The sequence below is a fragment of the Fusarium odoratissimum genome (assembly GCF_000260195.1).
Source record: "Fusarium odoratissimum NRRL 54006 unplaced genomic scaffold supercont1.1, whole genome shotgun sequence".
Taxonomy (NCBI): Eukaryota; Fungi; Ascomycota; class Sordariomycetes; order Hypocreales; family Nectriaceae; genus Fusarium; species Fusarium odoratissimum.
The window spans coordinates 3555407-3577465 of record NW_022158687.1 but is presented as its reverse complement, the minus strand read 5'-3'; the positions used below and the strand labels follow the sequence as shown (position 1 = coordinate 3577465).

At 47.8% G+C, this 22059-nt stretch overlaps 6 protein-coding genes across 6 annotated transcripts; 1 reads left to right on the top strand and 5 right to left on the bottom strand.

Moving 5' to 3' along the window:
• Positions 1 to 2380: 2380 nt before the first annotated feature.
• Positions 2381 to 3083, bottom strand: FOIG_01254 (uncharacterized protein; the record flags this gene model as incomplete). Its single annotated transcript, XM_031198009.1, has 3 exons — positions 2730 to 3083; positions 2467 to 2666; positions 2381 to 2406 (listed from the first exon to the last, which is right to left on the bottom strand). Exons 1-3 carry the CDS (start codon positions 2798 to 2800, stop codon positions 2381 to 2383), a joined length of 297 nt encoding a protein of 98 aa, XP_031073776.1. The 5' UTR covers positions 2801 to 3083.
• A 4159-nt stretch (positions 3084 to 7242) lies between these two features.
• FOIG_01253 (uncharacterized protein) lies at positions 7243 to 8665 on the bottom strand. Its single transcript, XM_031198008.1, has 2 exons — positions 7813 to 8665; positions 7243 to 7762 (listed from the first exon to the last, which is right to left on the bottom strand). The coding sequence occupies exons 1-2, from the start codon at positions 8238 to 8240 to the stop codon at positions 7531 to 7533; spliced, it is 660 nt and encodes a 219-aa protein (XP_031073775.1). The 5' UTR covers positions 8241 to 8665; the 3' UTR covers positions 7243 to 7530.
• A 1674-nt stretch (positions 8666 to 10339) lies between these two features.
• FOIG_01252 (uncharacterized protein) lies at positions 10340 to 13735 on the top strand. The gene is made up of 3 exons (XM_031198007.1): positions 10340 to 10613; positions 10694 to 12798; positions 12850 to 13735. Exons 1-3 carry the CDS (start codon positions 10495 to 10497, stop codon positions 13578 to 13580), a joined length of 2955 nt encoding a protein of 984 aa, XP_031073774.1. The 5' UTR covers positions 10340 to 10494; the 3' UTR covers positions 13581 to 13735.
• A 16-nt stretch (positions 13736 to 13751) lies between these two features.
• FOIG_01251 (uncharacterized protein) lies at positions 13752 to 14544 on the bottom strand (the record flags this gene model as incomplete). The annotated part of the gene is made up of 1 exon (XM_031198006.1): positions 13752 to 14544. The coding sequence occupies one exon, from the start codon at positions 14542 to 14544 to the stop codon at positions 13861 to 13863; it is 684 nt and encodes a 227-aa protein (XP_031073773.1). The 3' UTR covers positions 13752 to 13860.
• A 622-nt stretch (positions 14545 to 15166) lies between these two features.
• Positions 15167 to 17235, bottom strand: FOIG_01250 (uncharacterized protein). Its single transcript, XM_031198005.1, has 4 exons — positions 16926 to 17235; positions 16501 to 16868; positions 15895 to 16456; positions 15167 to 15840 (listed from the first exon to the last, which is right to left on the bottom strand). Exons 1-4 carry the CDS (start codon positions 17213 to 17215, stop codon positions 15462 to 15464), a joined length of 1599 nt encoding a protein of 532 aa, XP_031073772.1. The 5' UTR covers positions 17216 to 17235; the 3' UTR covers positions 15167 to 15461.
• Positions 17236 to 18002: 767 nt separating this feature from the next.
• Positions 18003 to 20717, bottom strand: FOIG_01249 (uncharacterized protein). The gene is made up of 2 exons (XM_031198004.1): positions 19069 to 20717; positions 18003 to 18969 (listed from the first exon to the last, which is right to left on the bottom strand). Exons 1-2 carry the CDS (start codon positions 19089 to 19091, stop codon positions 18597 to 18599), a joined length of 396 nt encoding a protein of 131 aa, XP_031073771.1. The 5' UTR covers positions 19092 to 20717; the 3' UTR covers positions 18003 to 18596.
• Positions 20718 to 22059: the final 1342 nt, after the last annotated feature.

The window sequence follows — 22059 nt, the reverse complement described above, 5'->3', positions numbered from 1 at the left end:
GTACAGGCTGTCATCGAAGTGAATCTAGTGATGTGAGTGGACGAAGAGCGAGCTCATGCGGACTGCGTGCGGTGTCAGCGAGCACAAAGTTATCAGCATCTGTGTTCAAGCCCCGATGGGATCTTGAGTTTTGAGTTGAGACAGGGATCAAAGAAGGGAATCTCTTGGGCGCGCGGGGAGGACATCCTAGATCCCAGACCCACCAGGGGCGCTTTACAACTGCTGGGCTGGCAATGTTCCTCGGATCCAGGCGGCCGTTGTCTTTTTCGTTCCCCTGCTTTTGAGATCTTGCCTGTGTGGGTGTGAATCAAGAGAGTGCAGGGTTTGCAGGAGGCTGTCAAATTAAAATTTGAGAGGTGTGTGGCAGAATATTTGTCTCATCGACTCGATTGCAGGGCAGTCTCGTGCATGGCATGCGCACCATGGACAAGACAAGCTCAAGTCCATACTTCTTTCTAGAAGCAAACCCCAGGTGCTGGCGCCTGTACAAGTCTAGCGCCAGAATGTTGAGAAGATGCTGGGGTGCACCCCATGACACCCCTGCTCAATGACATGGGAGTGAGTATTGGGGTTTGCCGACCGACTGTGATTATGTCGATCCCGTGCTTCTTCCTACAGGTGCCGGCTATGATCATACTCAACAGCCAGGAAGCGCATACAGTATTCTTGAACTAATTTATGGAGTCTTCCGTCAACGTGCGTCACACTGGGGGCGCAATGAAGCGTTCTTCTTGCACTTCTTCTTCCTATCTCGTGTGAGATTTGAGTCGAGCCCGTCTTTGCGAGCCTCGTTTTGGAAAACGTCACTTTGCACAAGGCACATCATTGCCTTCAGGCCCATCATATATGGCTCGTAGGTGCCAAATAACGGCTAAATTAGACGGTAAACAAGTGCTTTGGTCGCCTATCTACCGTGATACAAAGACAAGGAAGAGCCTCTTGCTCCCACATTGTCACTCCTGGGATGAAAGTTTGGCGGTGTGCACGCACCCTGGTAATGTTCTGCTTTGTTATGCCGATCCTTTGGCAGGAGACAAAACGCAGGTACTGTCCCTCTAGGGGTGAATCTCGCCTATGCTAGCCATGGTCCATGTGTCCATGTCACAGAACATTCGGAATGATTTGCAGCTACAGAATCAGGGCCAGGAAGGGGGGCCTAAATGCCGGGGGGCTCAAGGCCCTGGTCATTGTTTGCTCTCCTTGACGAAGTGGTGGCTGCCAGGGAAAGGAAAGCAACAGGCCGGGGGTGCAAGTGTGAGCTTCTGAAGATTGAAAGCCGAACTTGATATGGGATACCATTTGAGCCCTCCGAGCAGCCGAGTTAGAGCGTTTCAACACGATGCAAATGAGGTCGGGGTGCAGCTGCATGTCTAACAATCGATTTCGACCATCCTAATAAAGTGGGTGGCCGATTTGAGTAACAGCTAGCTTATATGGCGCTGGCGCTCATGATAGCTACCGCTTCAATGCCAAGGAGATTTTTTTTATCAACGTCCAGGCTATGGAACTGAGTCCCTCCCTTTCCTAGCTTCTGCCTTCCAGGAGCATGGTCCAGCCGAATTTGCGCGTTGAAGTTTTGAGGCCCCCCAAGCCATCTTAACCAGGGTTGGCGCTTTGACAATAGCGCCCCCACTATCTGAAGGTAACCAAAGAGTTTCGTTTGGCCCTTCAACTTACACTCAAAACAGCCGATTCGAGGGCATAATGTCCCGGCATGGGGGCATTCTGCCCTCGACGACGGTGTAACCCTGCAGACCATGTCGCGGTATTCGGCTACCTTGCCCTGAGCTGCAAATGATCCCCGGACATCATCAGGACTAACAAGCAGCCGGATCGCGGATGGAAAAACGAGCCTTGGCAATACTCACAGACAGCGCCACATCAAGGAAACCCATGGCCAGTCCCAGTCAACAGGTTTTGGTTGCCGTATGCCGCACGGGTCAAGCAACATCGCGTCTGACTGTGTCTGCTGTCACGGAAATAGTGTTCCATCTGCCGACTAGATCTTGGATGAATGTAGTTGGCAGCTAGGAATTAGACTCAATGAGGGATTGAAGATCGTTTCATTTAGGTTTCTATGATTATGATTTGCATATGTGTTTCTAAACTATTAAATCTAAGAAGCAAATACTTTGAGGATAATACGGCCATTCTCATGGTAGTCCATCTTCAGTGATAGTGATGATGATGTGGTTTGTGACGGTAGGACCACAGCTTGCTAACATCGTGCCAAATACAGGGAGTGCGAACGTGGCAGTTGGGCGTTAGCCTACTCCATAGCAGCCATGTTAGTGAGAAGAGAGAAGAGAGAATAACCATAATGAGACTCGTCTCAGGGTGGATATTACATAAACTCGAGTCTTTAGCCGCAACAACTTTCCTAGCGACTCGTACCGAGGCCAGAGTCTAGGGGAATTATTAGTGTTAGTTAGAACCGTCATAGCCAAAACGGGCCCGAGTGCCTACCGATAAACTGGGCCCCGATTCCCTCAATGCCGGTGGAGGAGTGGGGCCGCGGGGGGTTCGTGAAACGGCCCAAACTCGCACTGTCCTGCATGTGGCTTCCGGGCACATACAGTGGGTCCTGAAGACGTGCGGAAACAGGCACGTACAGGTCGTTCACGAATCTCATCATCATGATTTGCTTATCTTCGGCTGTGGCTTGACTGGAAGACAGTCTGTGCATGAGATGTCAACCGTATTCGCGTTGAAAGGAAGAGTCATCGTACCCATTGATCTTGTTTGTTCGGTTCTCGGATTGAACAGATCCTTGTGTGGCCTTTGTTGAAGAGTTTGCCATTGTCGCTTGTCAAGTGAGCACAAGCTCAAGTTCGAGTTCAAGTATCTCGTGTGTGCTTGAGAAAATGGTGGAAGGCTATGAAATAGTTCATAGAGCCGTGTAAGACAGGTTGATCGAGGATGCGTAGCTCTCTGAGGAACCGGTGTGCGGTCATGAGTTGCTGTTAAAGTGACTATTGACTGGCTACTAAACTCTGAAGTTGAGAAGCGCACATCAGACTTTTATAACGGGAGTGCCCTTGGGCTCATTTTGGAGCCAGGGAGCATCTCACTTGGTTGACTTACACATAGCGACGCGCCAATTCAGGTATGGCTCACGTCATGCAGCCTCAGATACACGGGTGGCTTCTCATCCAGAGTGTGAGGGTGGGTGGTTGAGGCTCCGAGTTTGAGGACCTAGCCAGTAGCTTGTCATCTTTGAGGTAGGCCTGCACGATTACAACTGTATCCGACACGGGGAAATGGAGGCCAGCATTAAATATAGTACAATTTATTAGGGGTTAAATCCGTATGGTGGTTGTTGTTGTTGTGTAGTTCCAAGGCCTGCATCTGTCCAGTTGCGGAACATTGGCGCAATCATTTGAGCGCAGGGAGATTTTCTCGGAGCAGTTGATCATTTGCTCAGTTTCATCTTGTCTCTGGCTCATAAAGCAGCAGTAGTAGATGTCCAAATTTGAGGCCCCCGGTAACGTAACTGGATAAATCGTGGACTGCCTGGACTACTACTCTTTGCAGTGAGCTGCTAAACAGAAAACGACGGTGTTTCCTCACCTGCTGTGTGTAGTAAAACAGGCGAGAGCCGAGCTGCTGGGTTCAAGGTTACGTCAACTGCCCTAACTTTTGAGGTGTGAACCTGGTATGACAACTGTTAGACAGGGGTGGCTGGGCCTGAGACTTGGAGTTTGGAGATAGCGGGGGAGCTGGGGAGCTGGGGAGTTTGTGTGAGGCACTTCCCAACAGATAGCTCGTGCGACAACGCAAACTTGGAGAAGACACATGCAAGTGCAGTGTGACTGGGCATTCTTTTCCGATTGGGTCTTTCGAAAGGGGAATATGTGCGGACGATGGGTGTTTAGGCCAATTGGCCATTCTACTGAAGGTGTGGTGCTGATCAGCAAGGGGGATCAATGGCTTCGAGAAGGTCTTGAACCGGTCAAGTACCACACTCGTGCGTCTGCATTTTCGTACAATTCACTGCTATTACATGGCACCCTCATATTGCAAATGCAAATGCAATATCCAAAATGTTGGTGGACTCAGGATCTGATCCTAGAGGGCCACTGGAACCAGCCACAGGCACGGCCTGACGCCGAGCGATGCCATAGCCAATCCCAGAGGCACACTGTCGTGATCTTGTGAGAGCGTCGCAGGGATCGTCGCACAGAGAAGGCTTCCAGAAGACGACACGTAACTTAACAGGAAACCTTCTAGAAGGCCGCGAATAAGGACGATCAGCGCTTGCGAGAGTGATGCTTACATGCGGACAAGGGACCCCTACCGAGCTGAATAGCTACTCACCTTCACCTGACCCTCAAGTTTACCACCTCCAGTTCTGAAGTCCCTATGGAGATAACGCAAGAGACCTGTTTACGGCCGCAGTGAGTGCGCACTGATCAGTCTCGCAGCATCTATGTTATGCGCATGGACATTTGCCCCTCGATGACTCTACCATCAACATTCGCACTTTGGCAGGGCGATGCTCGGCTCTTATCACATTGACGACTTGCAGTGATTCCCAGCCTTGGGTACGCGTACAGTGTCTGTTTATCGTTGCACGGGCTGCTTGTCGCATACGTTGGTCGCTGCTTTATGCTATCGGCCAAGACGTGATGTGATTGATGACGCAGTGAATGAATGTGCGTGCTACATTCTAGAATGTATCAAGGAAGCCTTCCCGCGTGCCACAGCATCCATCCATCCACCACACCAGCTTCCTGGCCTCGTTTCCCTGCGAATGTAAGAGCCTCCAATCTGCCTTGTCATACTTCAAAGAGCACAGAAAAAGCCCTATGATCGCCAATCAGGAACCAATAACGGAATTGAGATGTGTCAAGCAAATTATGCGCCTGTGACAATATCTCTCCAAGGTTACAATCTTTGGGGTCGTGTAGGCTGCAGCCCGCAGTTCAACTGCATATAGCTACCATCTTTCTTTACGTACTAGCACACCGTGATGGCAACTCTGACCTATTAAGTTCTAAGCAGATAAGAACTCAACCCCATGTTTCAGCTCCATATGCGGTAGTAAGCCACTCAACACCTCTACGTGACATCCTTCTTATCTCCAACTCGGACATTTTGTGTCTCAGCCTCCAACAAGTGGCTAACGGCCCCGACGGAGTTGTATGCGAATATTTGGCAGGCCCGGTCTTTGTGTGTGCTACCAGTCAATATGCACCGTTGAGGCTATCGTGGCTTGGGAGAGGCCGCCCAGGTCGAGTTAATGTAAAGACACGGCTGCGCGTGACCCGCATGCACGACCTCAAGTTGTGATTGCAAACTTTGTAGTGTTTTTGACAGAATTACACGAGGCGTCGTGATTCCACCAACTGCGCGTTGTTTGTGTCGGAACAACTGACCATGCAGTTCTATAAAGCCCAGTGCACATGGCATTCGGGCCACTGATGCGTTTTGCCTCAATCCCACCTTGATATGCATAAGAAAATGAACCACTAGCACTCTGTAATTGGCCCATAGTAGAAGCAATTATTGGCTGATTGCCTTAAAGCTGAACCATGACGAGTTCATGCGACAGCCCGATCTTGTCTCGTACTCTAGACGAGGGGCGTCAATTGCCTAGATGCCGCACCATTGCTCAATCTAACTATATCATTATGAACAATATGTTCGCTAGACTCTGTAGCTTGTGTTGAAGTTGGTCAGTCGATAGATCGTCGGAGACGTCGATGGGAAGGCCGATCTGCGACTGGAGAAATGCCACAGACGAAGACATATGGACGGTGAGTTTTAAAATGAAGGAAGTTTAGTGATAATAGTTTACCTACATTTTGGTCACGCACTTAATTGATTGGAGACCAGAACTCGTCGTCAATGTGCGTCTCTTGGCTTCTGGGTGAACACTTCCATCCAACAACAGTGGATGAGCCGATGGGCTCGAGTCAATCAGTCGATCCAATATGTGACAGAGTAATATCAAATTCAGAAGAACCGCATGTGTTGGATTGGGCCTTGAGTGAATGAATCGCAAAACACCCAAGATAATTCGTAGTGGTTGTGAAACCTCCCTACCCTGTGTTTGCCCAGCCTCCTTTGACCAAGGATGATCAGTCCTTTTTGAAGATTTTTAGAAGCTATCTAAAACCTACATGAAGCATAAATAAATCCTCCACAATGTGAAGAAAGATAGGGGCACGGTAAATCGTCGTTCTTAGCCCTTTGAGCCCTTTGATAATTGACCTAGACTGAGCTGCAGAACACTATCAGCTGGTACCGCCAACGATAGAGCTACTACTGTCATCTCTTCTTTCTGGAACACGATGTCTTAGGGAGTCAGTGAGCCACGAAACTTGACTGATCTTGGTCTTCAGAGCCAACGTATCAAAGGTATGATACCAGATGACAAAATTGTCATAGTTGTGGCAATGAACTAGTTTCGCATTGCACAATCACGCAGATCTTGGAGTATCATTAGAATAACTGTACTTTAGAATTATCGGGATTCATATAAGCTATGTATCAGAAATCCTAAGAGTATTGGGTAAGATATCTCAAGGGTATAGTTTGATCATACAAGGCACACAAACTGAGCAATTTCAAACTACACATCGATAGCTATGACTGCAGTATGATAACTGTTCGAATTCATCCTCTTGTAAGCTACTTCTGCCTATAGAGCTGATTGGAAAACTGAAACTAGCTCCTATAAGCACTTTCATGAGAATGACTTCCGTTTTGATTGTTGCTTTTCTGTTTTCTTTGCAAGGGTTGCATTTTATGCTATGCTTTAAGCCACTCAAAATTTGGTATACTTAAATAGCTGATTCGAATAAAAGAAAAGAGCTATGACCTTCATCACGTTTCAGCTGGTTGTCACGATGGAGCCTACGACATAGATTTTCATGAGGGCTGACAGGTCCAAAGACTTCCTTTGTGGCTGGAATGTGCTTAAGGGGATTATGTTTTAGCTTCCTAGGTCTTTTTTAAGATGATATGAAGTAATTCGAAGTCCAATGGTGCGAAACCAGACTGAACTCCTCAGGTTTTCCTACGGAAAACCAATACATGTGTAGATAAATCAAACAAGAATTTCTTCCATCTTGAGATATAGTTCAAAAGGAGAAACGGGTATCATATCACTTTTTCAATTGCCTGTACTATTCTTGACACTGCCATGGCCAATTGGACTTTTTAGTCCATACATCAATAGTTCATAGGTTCTCTTTAAGGCCTTCTATATCATTGAGCAAATACTCTGTCATGGCTTATGACTCTCAAAAGTTCATTTACACAATACGCAGAAGGGACTGTAATTAAATGAACAGTATTTTAATAAAACACACAGGTTTGATAACCTTTGCCTTGCTCCCCATTCGAAATTTCTCTATATAAGTGTCTTAGTTCATACAATATCGCCCGTTATACTCAAACATATACCCGTGTTCTCAAATAAAATACGCCTATACTGTTTCAAGCTCTTATATTAGCTTCTATATTGTTTAACACCATCATAGTGCGTCTGTCGGAAAAAAATAGAGAGTCTCTGTATGCCTCTCAGATTTGCGGATGATCTGGATGTGCCGTCCGCATATGTCGATCGAAGTTGTCTTTCCGTGAGTACACATGGCCTGACATGGCCTTGCGGCATCCTTCTACCTTGCATTGGTAGCCTTCGCCTTTGCGATGTGTGCGCGTGTGCCTGATTAGGTCTTTCTGAGTAGCAAAAGACTTGTCACACCCCGAGGCGAGACATGAGAAGTACTTCATGTGGTACTTTTGGTGTTTTCTATGAGTTATTAGTTGTAGGCGTTGAGGTTGGGACTTGGTTAAACTTACGCGAGGTCAGACGGACGTCGGAATGTCTTGCCACAATGGCAAAGATTTGGCTCACCACTGCCATCGGCCGAGTTCATCCAGCCGTAGGAGTCATCTTGTAAGTTGGGGGGACTTGAAGTGGCCACTGAGGAAGAAGATGGTGGTGCGCCACTGTGTTCTTGAGACTGCCACATGTGTTGATGGTCTTCTGATTGCTGAGACTCATTGTAGTCCCCAGGTCTGTAGGAGTGGTTGCAGTTTGAGGCTGATTTGCTGGCATAGTAGCTACCAAAGGCATGGTAACGAGGATCAGATGTCGTTGGCTCGTTGTAGTAGCTTGAGGAGGACGAGCCAGCCCATCCGTGGTGGTAGCGGGAATCGGAGTCAGAGTCAGAGTGGCGAAGCTGATCCGCAGATAGTTGGCTGTGGTTGCGACTGTAAAATGCCATTTCGGAGAATAAGAATTGCTTGTGGATGGTAGTAGTGCTGTGTCGATCTGTTGCTCGGTATCCATAAGCGGGTAGACAAAGGCAATTAAATTCGCCTTCAATCTGCGTATGATCGGGTAGCCAGGTAGCTATGTAGCCCTGGCTAACATAGATTGGGCACGATTAAACATATCGTTCTACAGTCAATCGTACATCGAGTGTGTAAGCCTTCGCAGGGCTCTGGCTTCTATGGCTGCCAGCATAATGACCCGGTCTGCAGGGCAGCCGAGTGTAGGTACATACGCAGGGCCAACGCAGAAGTAGCGGCGGCGGCGGCATCAGTAGGAGCATCAGGACCCAGCGGGGCCTAGTGGACGGCCCGCTAGCTGATCTGCTTATGATAAACGAGAGATCCTGTAGGGCAAGAGGCCAACATGAGGCTTTTGAGAGGCCCACGTCAGAGGGGGTCAGAAGTTGGGAGGGGCGGGCTAAGCTGCAAGTGATGCCCAACACAATACGACACGTCGACCACGAGAGCCAATTGCAGCGAAACGCTCCAAACCCAACCGTCACTTGCGGCCAATGATAAAAGGTAAGCCTCGCTTCTTCTGGAACTCGATACGGGAGCCCGCTTGCATCGACACCGAGTTTCAGCTTAGGCAGGATTGGTCTCATGAGCACGATTCACTGGGCATCGACAGTGACAAGTGTGGGTTGGGAGATGCCCTATATGCATCTATCGTAGCCCGGCATCATCATCATAACAGAACAGGTCCACGTAGACTTGTTTTGTTACTCGGTAACATTGGGTGCCAGTTCCCAATGTACAACGGTCATCGCTACCACGCAGCTCTCCATAGATTCGACATGATGGGACCCTTGATATCAGGCATTGCAAAACCACGAGACAATTACATAGTATGCCCTGACCATGCATTATAGGCTAAAGTGATGTGTTATCTGTCGATCATCTCTGAACGATCCTTAGTGACGTATGTTTCGGCATATGATACTCGGCAATTATGACAACGCTACGTTGATTTGGAGATGAAACCCTTGGAATAACAAGCAGTTGGCAATGACAGTCTACAGGAATGACACAGCAGTCATCGTCCTGAGACGGGCACTACCAAGCCGGTATCTTCTCTTATACCAATCACAGACTCTAAAAGAACTCGAGATGGACAAATTTCAAACGAAATCCATGCAATATAACTTGTCAAGATGATGAAACAGAGTGCTGATGTCAACAATGCTTTTATTATAGATCTAGTCAATTTTGAATACCATAGATAGAAAGGGTATGGATTCAAGGTACTTGACCTAAACACTTTCATCGATTAAAACTCGACTTAATAATTCACATCCAACCGTAGTCGAGACAGCAGTCTAATCTACCTGTTCACGCTATTCAAATCGACCATCAGTATGGAAGAGTGGAAGCCGTTAGCGTCAAGCTAACGAGCTATAGCAGAATATTATCTCGGTTCGGAAGCATGCAAGCAAGGGACGTCCCGATGTCAAATTTGTCCCAGGCCCAGTTTGCTTGTCCATGTCCAGCTAAGGCCCTGGTCTAAGTCTGTTGTCATTATCTCATTCGTAGCTGGAGCTTTAGGGCTATTTACTGTTGATTCCTCCTACGATCCTATATCCGTTTCCACGTCCCCCTTGATGACTTGGAAGTTAATTTACCGCGATCTTGACCACGCGGAAAGGTTCGACTGGCTCTACCGTGATCAGATGCTTTGGGGCAGTGCAGGCTTGGCCGTGGGTCAAGCTAATAGGCCAACGTCGTATGCACGCTGTCTTCCTGGATTGAGAGTGGACTGTCACGAGATAACTTGGGGATCTGAAGAGGAAATATAATGAGTTGCATCACGTAATGGAGGTTCTACAATTCTTTGGAATAGAGATAATAACAATGCCGTACAAAGACCACCTTGGAGTTGAGCCCACAGTATTAAAAACTACGTACATACTCCGCACAGTGATAGTACGGGATGACGTTGCCGTTGCCAAGGGTCTTGGGCGTCTTGGGGTCTTGGATTGTCCCTGGAGAGAGCACTGAGCGCACTACGTAAGGTACCGGCTTTGGCGGCGGGCAGGGCAGTTGTACAAACCCCACCGGAACGTCTATCTCTTCCATCTTCCATCCCTCTCCTCTCACTCTTTTCAAGGCGAGAGCTTTGCAAAGCTCTAGAACATTTCACCACCGGAACAGTGACAATCGCTAGTTATCGCTGTCGTCATAAACTTCGGCGAAGCCAACTACAACATGGCGGCTTTCCTGCGCGGCAAGCAGACGGGCATGCAGAATGACCTATCAGCGAGCATCAGACCTGAACTCTTCATGCCCGACGATCAGGCTCGCTATGGCATCAACTCTCAAATTAGGTATCGCTCCGTCTCGCCCAACATGTATCATGTATGCATGCCCCAAAATGATCCAGCTGACCATCCATTCTTTGTCACAGCTGCTACGCTTACGACCCAGTCCAATCCCTCCTAGCTATCGGAACTGGTGAAAGCAAGTTTGGCCCCGGTAAAGTCTACATCTTCGGTCAGCGACGTGTACACAAGATCCTCGAGCCTCCCCGACGCACATCCTTCCAGATCGTACAATTCTCCGCCAACCGCCTCGTTACCGTCGACGCGAAGAACGAGTTGGGAATATGGGACCTCGACACCGGCGAGCGCATCGCCGCTCTGGTCGTCGCTGGCCAGGTCGTTTCTCTGGTGACGGATCCCATGCTTGACTGGGCGTTTATCGGATTGTACAATGGAGACATCATGGCCTTTGATCTGGATAGAGGAAGCCTGGCCCGTTCCTTCAGACTTCCCAATTTCTGGAAAGAGAAGAACCCTGGTGCGACCACTCCGAACCTCATAACCATGTCTCTTCACCCCCGAGATGTAGGTAAGCTCCTCTTGGGATACACCCATGGCGCTGTTGTCTACTCGTTCAAACAAGCCAAACCTGTCAACTACTATGAGTATGTTGTTCCAGCAAGCGCTCCGGGAGGCAACGGTGCAGCTGTTGAGACGGTTCGAAAGCCTCGACTTACACATGCACTCTGGCACCCCTCTGGAACATTCATCCTGACAGCTCATGATGATGGAAGCTTGGTGTTCTGGGATCCAAAAGCCGAGAAGATTGTGATGGCGAGAACCCTGACCGACTTCAACGTCGACCAACCCTCGCCTGAGACTCCTACACCTGCTTTACCTGAGCCCATCACTAAGATCGCTTGGTGTTGCAAAGAGAATTGCGACGATAGTGGCCTTCTGATTGCAGGCGGACAACGCCCTGACGCATCGCCCAAGGGCTTGACATTCATTGACCTGGGCCAGACGCCGGTTTACGCGACCTCGACCTGGCAAATATTGGCTAATTACTGCAGGGGGAAACGCCAGAATGTCCTTCCTCTTCCTTCTGGTGCGCAAGCGATTAACTTCCTCCTCATTCCGCGATTTTCTCCTCACTTTGCTGGCGCTCAAGACCCGATCGCCGTCATGGTTCTCCTCTCGTCTGGTGAACTTATCACGCTGAGTTTCCCCTCTGGCTATCCGATCAGTCCTACCAACCAGCTCCATCCCTCCGTTTCTTTTGTTCATCCATTTGTGACAAAAGTCAATGTGTCACCTCTCGAACGTCCCCGGTGGCTCTCCATGTTCGAGAAGCGCAACCAAGGCGAGCCGCTGCTTAAAGGAGGAGCCGAGGCGTCGCGACCTCGGAAGAGATTTGAAGAGAGAACCATAATCCAAGCCGCTCATGCCGATAGTACAATCAGGATCTGGGACTCGGGCCATGCTGATGAAATTGAAAATGGAACCCAGCTTCAAGTCGATGTTGCTCGAGCACTGGACCGATACGATGATGTAGACATTACCTGTATGAATATGGCGACTAGCACCGGAGAATTCGTGGTAGGAACACGCACGGGAGAGGCCATCATTTATCGATGGGGTCAGAATCGCTTTTTCGGCAAAGATAAAGCTCTCCAGCTTGACCCCAATCCCAAAGGCCTCACGGACATTAGCTCGAGAGCAGAACCGGGTCTGAAAGAGGGCCTGCAGCCTCTCGTTCTCTACGAGATGATGATGGGCCCTATCACAGCTATACAGGTGTCCAATGTTGGATTCGTAGCCGTAGGCTCAGAACTGGGGTTCCTTACACTGATTGATCTTCGCGGACCTACTATCTTCTTCCAGGCACCCATGACGGATTTCGCTAAGCCAGATAAGCGATCTTCATTCCTGAAGAGTCACAGTTCTTCGCCGGGCCCCCAGAAAGAGTGGCCTGTTGTAATTGAGTTTGGTGTCATGACCTTGGACGAGGACAAGTACTCGAGCATTTGCTGTTTTGTGGGAACAAACCTAGGCAAAGTCATCACCTTTAAACTTCTGCCTGGCCAAGACGGCACATACTCTGCGTCGCTCGCAGGCGTTGTATCGTTCGATGGGAAGATCATTTCACTGAACCCCATCGAAGCTGATACGGGTAAGCCTGCCCATGCTACTGGACCGATCGTGGCAGGCCTCAGAGAAGGACGTCAGGTCAATGGCGTACTTGTTGCTAGTAAGTGGCACATGGCTTGACTCAAATTGGCCCAACTAACAAGCACGATAGTCACGCAAACAGAAATCCGAATCTTCAAACCGGCCAACTCTAAAGGCGCGTCAAAAGAGTTTGATAGCATCCTCTGTGATTCTGCATGTGTAGCAGAGCTCGAGTTACAGGGATTTGCCGTTGTTGGTGTGTTTGGTGACCGAACTGCTCGTGCATTCTCAATTCCTGGTCTCAGAGACATCGGAAAGGCCGATCTTCCCATGATAGATGTGACGAGGAGTACAAACTCAGTTGTTACTCAGACTGGTGACATCTTTGCTTGGACAGGTCCAAGTGAGCTTGCTGTGATCCACGTCTGGGGAACGGGCAAAGGACCTCAACAATCTCCGGACACGCTGATAAACCCTAAGCTTGAGTGCCCACCTCGGCCGACTATTTCAAACATGCAGTGGATCTCGGGCAGCCAATACATCTCTCCTACCGATCTTGATCTGCTGGTTGGAGGCCCAGATAGGCCTCCCAGCAAGCGAATGATGGACGCAGCAGCAGCAGAGCAACGGGCTGCTCGGGCTGGAGAGCCAGCCGCCGCATCGGGATCGGGCAGCCAGGAAGGTTGGGGAGACTACCTTACGAGACAATTGAACGAAAGAACCGAGAAGTTGAACATGATGGGTGACAATATGGAGAACCTGCAGAACAACAGCGCTGGATGGGCAGATGATGTAAACAAGTTCCTCAATAAGCAAAAGAGGAACGTCGTGATGGGTGGCCTTAAGAGCAAGTTCTTTTAATGTGGAATCAAAGATATCCGAGAGTTATGATGGCGGACAGGCAACCAGGTTAGTTACTTTAACAATGAGGTACCAAGGCAGAGTCCTGGTCAATTTACGAGTGCAAATGGGCATTTGCTCCAATATGTCGACGGAGAGTCACGCTTTAAGCCACGAGTTTTAACTAAGGAGTGAAAGGAGTGTAGGGTTTTTTTCTTATTGAGTTACTTACTACTACATAGATCATCTCGCAACTGAAATCCCGGAGTCACTTGATGGCGCATCTTGAATCGCAGTATCCTTACTGACCACTTCCTTGAAAAGGATAGCGAGGAATCTGGGGTGGCTTGTCGGACACGCGATTAGAGCCATCTTGTTCAGTATGGACTTCCGCCACCATTCTCTCTGTTTGAGCAGTGAAGGACTGGTCATTGGAGCCATAGTAACCATCACTTGGGGGTGCACTCTCGGAAAAGCCATCGTATTCGCTTGAAGCCGTGGAACTTACCGGCGAGACTGGCTCTACATGTCTGAGCGGTGAGTTGCCAGGCTTCTGCCAATCTGTTGGAGGCACTATCTGAACATGCTTCGTTGACTCATTAGTTGATGAACTGGAACGAGTAGAGTTATGGTGATTATTGGCGAGTTCGACATAATTCCTTCGCCACTGCTCCACGGTATTAGACAGACGAAGATTCTCTTCTTCATATTTCTCAGCCTTGTGCTGCGATTCAAGTGCTTGGGCCTGTGCAGTCTGAACTATGGCTTGGTATTTCGAAGCCTTGCGCTGGGCAGACTGGAGCTCCTTAAGCTTTCCCTTTTGCTGGCTCGCTACTAAGCACAGCGAAATGGAGATTGCCGTCATCAGAGTCAAAGTAACAGCCAAAATGATGGCAGCTAGATATGAACCTTTCGGATCACCGTAAACAAAGTCGCTTGAGCAAGATTTGAGCTCTTTATGCTCAACGACCTGAATGGGAGCCATCTTCAAGGGCTACCTTGCGAGATGGTACAGGCTGAAAAGTGTCAGTAATCTGATCTGAAGAATTTACTTACCTTGGACACTGACAGAGCCTGCAAGTGGTGGCGTTTTAATGTTGCTGGAGATAGTATGCTGACTTTTAGAGTTTGTGTTGGTAAGACGACAAGATATTCGAGGAAGCTACCTCGACTATAATATAGTAGTGGAAAAGGCCATATTCATCTTCAAGACTGAACATTGATATAAATCAGAGGCAAAAGAATGTAAGAACAATTGGCTTGCGAGATCAAACAATAGCTTTGTTTGCCGAGGCAAGGGGAGGCCCAAGGGCTGTGAACATTCCCATATCATGTTCTTCAAATCAATAACGAGCTGCGGAAACCTAGACTACATTGGATCATTGAAAGTTGTGAGTCCATATTGAACATTAAGTATTGTTGACAGGACAACCGGATGCATCAGCATCAAGACCTTGAACTTCTTTGAATTTTATGAACTTCACATCTGTCAATATTCACAAATGATAGAACAGAGTTAAGTCTTGCCTTCAGAATAACATTTTGAGACAAATCGACTTTGGCTGTATTGGGAGGTAGTCAAGTGTCCCCAGGGAGCAGGAAAACTTCTGACATTAAATCAAGGTGCTAAAATTAACTGGTCTAAAGGTCTGCTAAGATATACTAAACTCACCTAAATCTTTCAATTACTTACCATAGACGTCCCAGGTTTCTTCTGCCTCCCCTGAGGCATCTGTCGTAGTAACGACATAATTGTGCTCGAGCAAAAGTGCTCCAGGTTGGCACACATAACCTATATAAAGTATAGAGAGAGATAGTAAATCCAACCATGAAGCTACTGCAGGTAAATTGTAGTTATATTCGTTTAAAGATACCCGGTAGCTTGACATGGCAGCACATTTCCTAGTACACGTATTCAAAGTTCGGGTTTTCCTTGTCCGTCATATCCATGAACGCAGTAGTGTTGGCAGTAAAATCATGACCTGCTGCTCGTAAAGCTTCACGATGCTGCTCTTTCCGTTTGTTCTCCCACTTGAAGGCATATCTAAAGACGAAAAAGAGGGCGAACTCGATGCAGTTGGCGACAAGAAGTGATCCGATACCAAGGTGGTAGGAGGGTGCCTGTTCGGGGCGATAGAAAAAGGGGCTGGCAATGTTGCCAACACAGGCACCAAACCAGATCATACCAGAAACAATCATCTTTTTAGACTGTCCTCCAGTGTTTGAAGTGATGAGAGAAAGACATATGACAAATGATGCCTGATACGAGCCAGTGAGGTAGCTTCACAGAGTTAGAGGACAGCAAGATGAGGAAGATAGAATCCAATACACTTACAAGCAGATCAAACGGCCAACGTAAGCATCTTCTGGCGCCAGAAGAAAGCCGAGCGCTCCGGCTATGGTTGGAATCATGAAAATGGCGCTGACCAGGGTTCGACTATTGGGAGGCATATACTTGTTTGCCAGAGCACCAAGTCCGATCCATATGACCACGAGGGCGCCCTGGGGAATGCCCAGCAGGGCCGTGTGGAGCGTGTCGAACCCAAGTCCCTGGATGACCAGCGTTGAAAAGTTTGAAATTCCGCCGTTGGGGACATTAGAAACGAAGCCAAGCAAGGTGAATAGCCATGTCTTGTAGTCGAGGTAGGCTTCTTTGATTTGACCCCAGTTGATTCTTCGCTGTTCGATGCCAGTTTGGTTGCGTCGCATTCGAGCGATCATGATGAGCTTCTCATCGTGAGAGAAACCTCGAATGGTGCGAGGAGAATTGGGCAGTAGTAGAACGAGGGCGATGGCCCAAGCAGAACAAAAAGCACCGACTACAAGGAACTCATAACGCCACGACTGAAGCGCTCCTTTGATATTACCAATGGCATAGCCTGTCAAGGAGATGTTAGCTATAACTTGGGAGAAAGTAGGTCGAAGAACTAGCCGATCAAACCTCCGCCAGCAACACCTATACCGTTGAAAGCATACCAAGCTGATATACGACTTGGTTGCTCTTCACGGGTGAAGTACATGGAAGTAATGAGCATGAAAGCCGGGTCTGCGATGGCTTCAAATGCACCGGAAAGGATTCTAAGAGCGAGAAGACCAGCAAAGTTCTTTGCAGCGGCCTGCATCATAAGGAGAGCACCCCACATGAAAATGTTGAAGGCCAAGTAGTAACCGGGAGGGCTGCGTTGCATCAGGAGGTTCGAGGGAATAGCCCAGATCAGCCAACCAAAGTAGAAGCTGCTTGAGAGCCAAGAGTACTCGTCACCTCTAAGTTTGAGATCATCCTTGAGACCAAAGATGGCAGCATAGGAACTAGGCATGGTCGGTTAGATATCTTAGTCCTTCGAGTGCTGTGTAGGTTTAACATACAGTGTTGTTTTGTCAACATAGTAGAAAAAGTAGCAAACTCCCAGAACAGGTATTATAAGTCGGTCTAGTTTCCTTCTGACTTTCTTCTCCAGGATTGGGTCGATTGAATCGTCGGTTGGATATTGTGCAAGAGCTTCGGCGTATATTCCGTCTCCTTGTGGTTTGTCGATATTACCAACTTGGACACTGTCAATCCTGCTGATTCTATCGTCTGGCTGTCCCATCTCTTGAGGCTGAGCCTGAGCCTGAGCCTGTTCGAGCTCACTTTTTGTGGCGTTGGCATCGACCATTTTGATCGCGGGAGTGTTTGACTTGCACGAACTGCAGAAGGGGGGAAGGGCGATATCGGCTTTTATAGCCCGAAGCTGTCGGCCGATAAAGATCTGAGCCGTTGCTTTTAAGATGGGGCGCCCTGCAGGAGTAGATCAATGGAGCGAAACACCTTCAATTCACTTGCAAGATCGATTCGAGGAGGGAGAGACTTAACATATGTATGTGTAGTGAGTTTGATGGGGTATTAGGCATTGTAATAGTTGTCGATCTTATTCCAAACCGATATTCCTGCCAGGCAATGTGATCGTGGTGATAATCTTGACCATACCGGCGTGGGAACAAGACCGAACGCGGACCTAAATTCCGATTTTTCGGCACTTAATCAAACTCCCGATGCTTTTAGTTCGGCGAATGGTTCTAACGTTTCCAGTTTTGAGTCAGTTCCTTTCCAATGCTAACGGCTTTTCATTGATGGATTAACTAGATCCAAGATCCCTCCAATAAAATACGCCTCTCAGAATAACATTAAATCCACAATCTGGGGGATTGTCGGTAGATGAGGAGAAACTGTGGAGAAGTTTGGGGTAAGCTCAACACCAGGATGACGAACCATGCAATCCGTGATGTGACTGGAGATAGCATGGATTGGGGGTTGACCAGGGGTTGGGGGAGGCAGAAAATCTCAGACTAGAGTCCTCAGTGAAAGAAAGGCTTAGGGTAGTTGATGATTAACTTGGCTTGCTCTTTGACCAGTTAATTCTCTCACCAGGATCAAAGGTCTTGAGTCTTCTGACCCCCAGACGGGGAGGGTCTGTTTTGGCGTTCCTAGCTCTGAGTGAGTTTATCATGATAAGATTCAAGCATGAGCTTGGTGTTAGATTATAAACATATCATACAATAAATATTCACTGTAGTATATGTGCGAAACCTCGATCTACTTGTAGAATACACAGAGATCGAGTCTTGCTCATTCGTAAATGAATCAGACACTTTTCATCTGAAGAACAGATAATGAGGGGACCAAGGTCGAAATATCTCAATAGAGCAGCGACATCTGTGAGATGAGACTATTTTGTCAAATGCAATAAATTATTCAAGGGATTGGTACGACAGTATAGCCGCTGAAAGGCAACTGCAGCACAGAGAGGATTTAGGGGAAGAATAAGAAGAAGTAAAATCAGCAGAGATGGTGAAAGAAAGGGCTCTTGCTGGGTTATTGTAACAGTTTGAGACGAGGGTTTTTTTGGCATGACGGCAACAAGTCCACTTATAGAAATGGTTGACCAATCTTTTGTTGGGGCATCTTTCGTAGATCATTGAAAATACCCAGCTATCATTGAGTCAACGCCCTTCATCATGTCGATGGCACGACAGCTATTGCAGTGGCCGTCTATGAATTCAGGGCTCTTCGAACTGCACTCCTATGCCATACGTATCAAGCTGAGTGTCCACGGTGTGAGCTTGTGGTGACTGACGTTGGTGCGTCTGGGCTGCAGGCTCAACAAGAACGTGTGACTGGAACAACAGGGCGAGGATTCGGTGACGGATATATGCAACGCATGAAGTGATACGAAGAAGCCACAGTGCTTCGATGTGCCGAAAGGTAAGGTTCGAGGAAGGATCAACGGGCGTGGTCGACCATGCTGAAAAAGGGTCGTCCCTGGATGGTTGTCGGAGATAGGCATGTAACTGGACTGAAGGTTGTCTCTCTAGGGACCAGATCAAATCGTCCTGCGATCGGATCGAGTAATGTTCTTCGTAGCTAGCACATCTGAACAAATTTCTTGTCAGTGGAGGAACTTAATTCCAACATCATAGCCTGTGGGGGACTAAAAGTTCACCAACAAAGAGCATTGGAGCAAGAACTTACTCTGATTGTATAGTATCTGCCATTATGAGACGTATTCAGAGCTTCATGCTCCAGTCAAAGAACCGAAGAATGCTGTGTCGCAAAGCTCAGGAAACCGGCGTACTGAAGGCTCGCCCGGGATCGTTGTTGAATCTTGTTTGAGTAAAGACAGCAACAAGATGCAGGGAAAATTCTATCCATTTTATACAACGGTAAAGGGATGACGGAGTTTCCTCTACATCCCGGCATCATAATCTCCATCTAGTTAATAGGGAGCCGCGGGACGGGGCGAGGCGAGTCGGTTGACACTCGCGTGGACGCATCAGTAAGGGGGACAACATGGTGCTGCTGAAGATAGGGTAAACTGGCTGCACTAGTCTAATAGACTAATGTGCACCTAAGCGGACTGAAACATGGTGTTGTCATCTTGGATGATCAAGGGAGATGCGCGTGTCTCGGAGGTAAAAGCTCGCGGGAGATGAAGATGACGAGGGATGGAGTCGACAAAAAATGGGAAGAAGAAAGCAAGTGAGAGAAGAGAGAAGATGGCGGAGGGAACAAACAGATAATGACTGAAATTTGAGTTTTACGGCTGACTTGGGCAAGCAAGGCACCTCAGAAGCAAAGGGGGAACAGTGCCTTGAGTGAGTGACGCCTTTCTTGGCTGATCGGATCGGCTGGAAGGGGTTCGCCCTCTCAGACTCACCGCTACGGCGAGGCTGCTTCGAGGGAATCTGTCAATAGGAATTCATTGGTGAACAGTCATTATTAAATCCTGCATGACGACTAAAACTGATGAGAGAGGTAAGGTCAAGGCTTCACACGCAAGATGATGGTGTTGGTCCAAGTTTCCGTGCCATGAATCCGCACGCATCTGTAAAAATAGGGGGGTGTTTTAGGCAGAACAGGATCATACACACCCACTGAGAAACAAATTCACAACCAACAGCATACAACTGAATCACCAGCCGACCTCCTGGGGTCCTGCAGAAATCTTCAGCGAGCCATCCTAATTAAATTGAGTGTTTCTTGGCCGATAGGTATGAGTTTGTCTTTCAGAAATTTCAGAATCAATGATCTCATGAGAACTAATCGCTCGAGATCGCAAACCTCAAGTGCACGACATGTGACCTCACAATCATATCATCGACCTTTTATATATTCACATCCCGCACGCGTTCTGATTAACCGGGTCGACGGGAGTTTAAGTTGAGACCAAGTCTCAGCTCACCCCATACCTCTCCGTTTTCAACTGAAACACTCAAGAGGACATCATTTTGACTTTTAAGCCCCAAAGAAATGTCCATATCCGGCTATGTCGACACAAACTTCCGGGAAACTTGGCATCGGGCCATCGAAGCTCTAATAAGCGATGGATGGTTCAAGCTGTCATCCGGATTCGGGGAGACTAAATGGAAATGCCGGATCCACCAAGTGTTATTAGCGTCGTTCCCTCACCGGTCGATATCATATCTCCATTGACGCCTCGCGGATATTCCGCTACGCAGTAGCGTGTCGGTGAGATGCCGCAATGTAAGGTTGGCGTTTACAGGTGTCAAAGTTGGGTCAAGTTGGGTCAAGTTTGGGTCAAGCAGGTAAAGCCTCACCCATTATGAGACCCAGCCCCTCAAATTAGCCAACAGCGAGCATTTCCTTGATTTAGATCAATACAATACTCTCAAGGCTGACCGAATGCTGAAACTGCTCTTTTTATAGTTTGTTCTATTCTTAGTGCTATTCTGCCCAAGGCATCGCAGCGATCATTCTTATGACGAGTTTTCTACATGTCTTCGGTTAACCATAATATCCTTTGTTGGTTAGATTGTGTTTCTTGGTGCTGGTATGTGACAAGTGTTTATGTGACATTGTAATTCTCCCTGCCTTTATGGAAATCAAATGGCCTGAGCCTTGCATAACGCCTTGTGTAACCTGAGGTCTGTTCACCAAATTACAACAAGGGAGGCGGTATCACAAAGCAAGGATGACTTCTGTCAACTACCAATAGCGATTAATTTCCCCTCGGGGCGTGAGTCTTGACTAATTCATGTTGTTGTTGTTGGTTATCATGTAGCTTAAGCGCCGGACTCCCTAGAGGACTGAAATTATACAACCAGGTGCGACAGACTAGGACCAGGCTGAAGGGGAAAATCCATTCTCTCTGTCATTAGTCTAAGACATGAGCCACACCGATGGTACTGGCTTTTCCAGATGATGAATGCGTGTGTGGTTTTCTATCTCGGCGACGATTGGGGGACTCGGCTGCAGAACTCTGGCTTTGAATGATCTTGCTATGCCCTCCCTGCCTGTCAAATCTGTTCACTTTTGGACCGGATTGAGTTTCGATCCAACTCTTGGTTATCTTGACTTTTTAAAATGCGGTGATACTAACAACTTATAGTAACCGCTTCTCATATCACCTGAATACTCCCTGGTAGCGAATTAGATCTTCTAACATCTAACGGTCTAAGTTATGACTGCGTTAAACATCTTATTGACGTTTCTAACTTCCAAGGAGCTCATAAGCACGGTTTTTACACCAACTGCGTGACAGGTTAATTCCAGTGAATCAAGTATGGATGTGTACAGGGAGGGTCGCTACATCAGCCCGTGGGCTTACAGAGTGAATTTTCAACCCCCTCATTTCAGAAGTTATCAGCTCACAATGTATCCAATTGAATTCTTTGGTCAGTTTATCATGCCTGCAAGCTGAAAGGCCTTGCTTGGAAAACTACTGCCTACCTTTATAAAGGTTGACAGCCTTGCTTGCGGGTGTTAGAATACTCGGGAAGGCATTGGATCAGGTTGCGAAGATAAACTGCCGAGTCAAGGAGCCAACTAAATCCATCCCAGATTACCCCAAGATGTTCTAAGTCTATCGAAATATTCTTATAAATCAGCATCAAATCTTGAAATTTCTGCCATCCCCTAGTCTCGTTTTCAACTCCCCGGACTGTTCGCTAGAGATTGCAGGCCCATGACCGACCAATTGAGCCTTGTGTGATTCGTATTACA

Excerpts from the sequence above, each read along its gene's own strand:
- FOIG_01253 (XM_031198008.1), bottom strand. The coding sequence starts at position 8,240 with ATGGCATTTTACAGTCGCAACCACAGCCAACTATCTGCGGATCAGCTT. Across the intron at positions 7,763-7,812 it reads CGACGTCCGTCTGACCTCGC|AAAACACCAAAAGTACCACA; the intron begins GTAAGTTTAACC and ends AATAACTCATAG.
- FOIG_01252 (XM_031198007.1), top strand. The coding sequence starts at position 10,495 with ATGGCGGCTTTCCTGCGCGGCAAGCAGACGGGCATGCAGAATGACCTA. Across the intron at positions 10,614-10,693 it reads GGCATCAACTCTCAAATTAG|CTGCTACGCTTACGACCCAG; the intron begins GTATCGCTCCGT and ends TCTTTGTCACAG. Across the intron at positions 12,799-12,849 it reads CAATGGCGTACTTGTTGCTA|TCACGCAAACAGAAATCCGA; the intron begins GTAAGTGGCACA and ends CAAGCACGATAG.
- FOIG_01250 (XM_031198005.1), bottom strand. The coding sequence starts at position 17,215 with ATGGTCGATGCCAACGCCACAAAAAGTGAGCTCGAACAGGCTCAGGCT. Across the intron at positions 16,869-16,925 it reads TATGTTGACAAAACAACACT|TTCCTATGCTGCCATCTTTG; the intron begins GTATGTTAAACC and ends GACCATGCCTAG. Across the intron at positions 15,841-15,894 it reads GTTGGCCGTTTGATCTGCTT|CTACCTCACTGGCTCGTATC; the intron begins GTAAGTGTATTG and ends AACTCTGTGAAG.
- FOIG_01249 (XM_031198004.1), bottom strand. The coding sequence starts at position 19,091 with ATGGCAGATACTATACAATCAGA. Across the intron at positions 18,970-19,068 it reads GCAGATACTATACAATCAGA|ATGTGCTAGCTACGAAGAAC; the intron begins GTAAGTTCTTGC and ends AAATTTGTTCAG.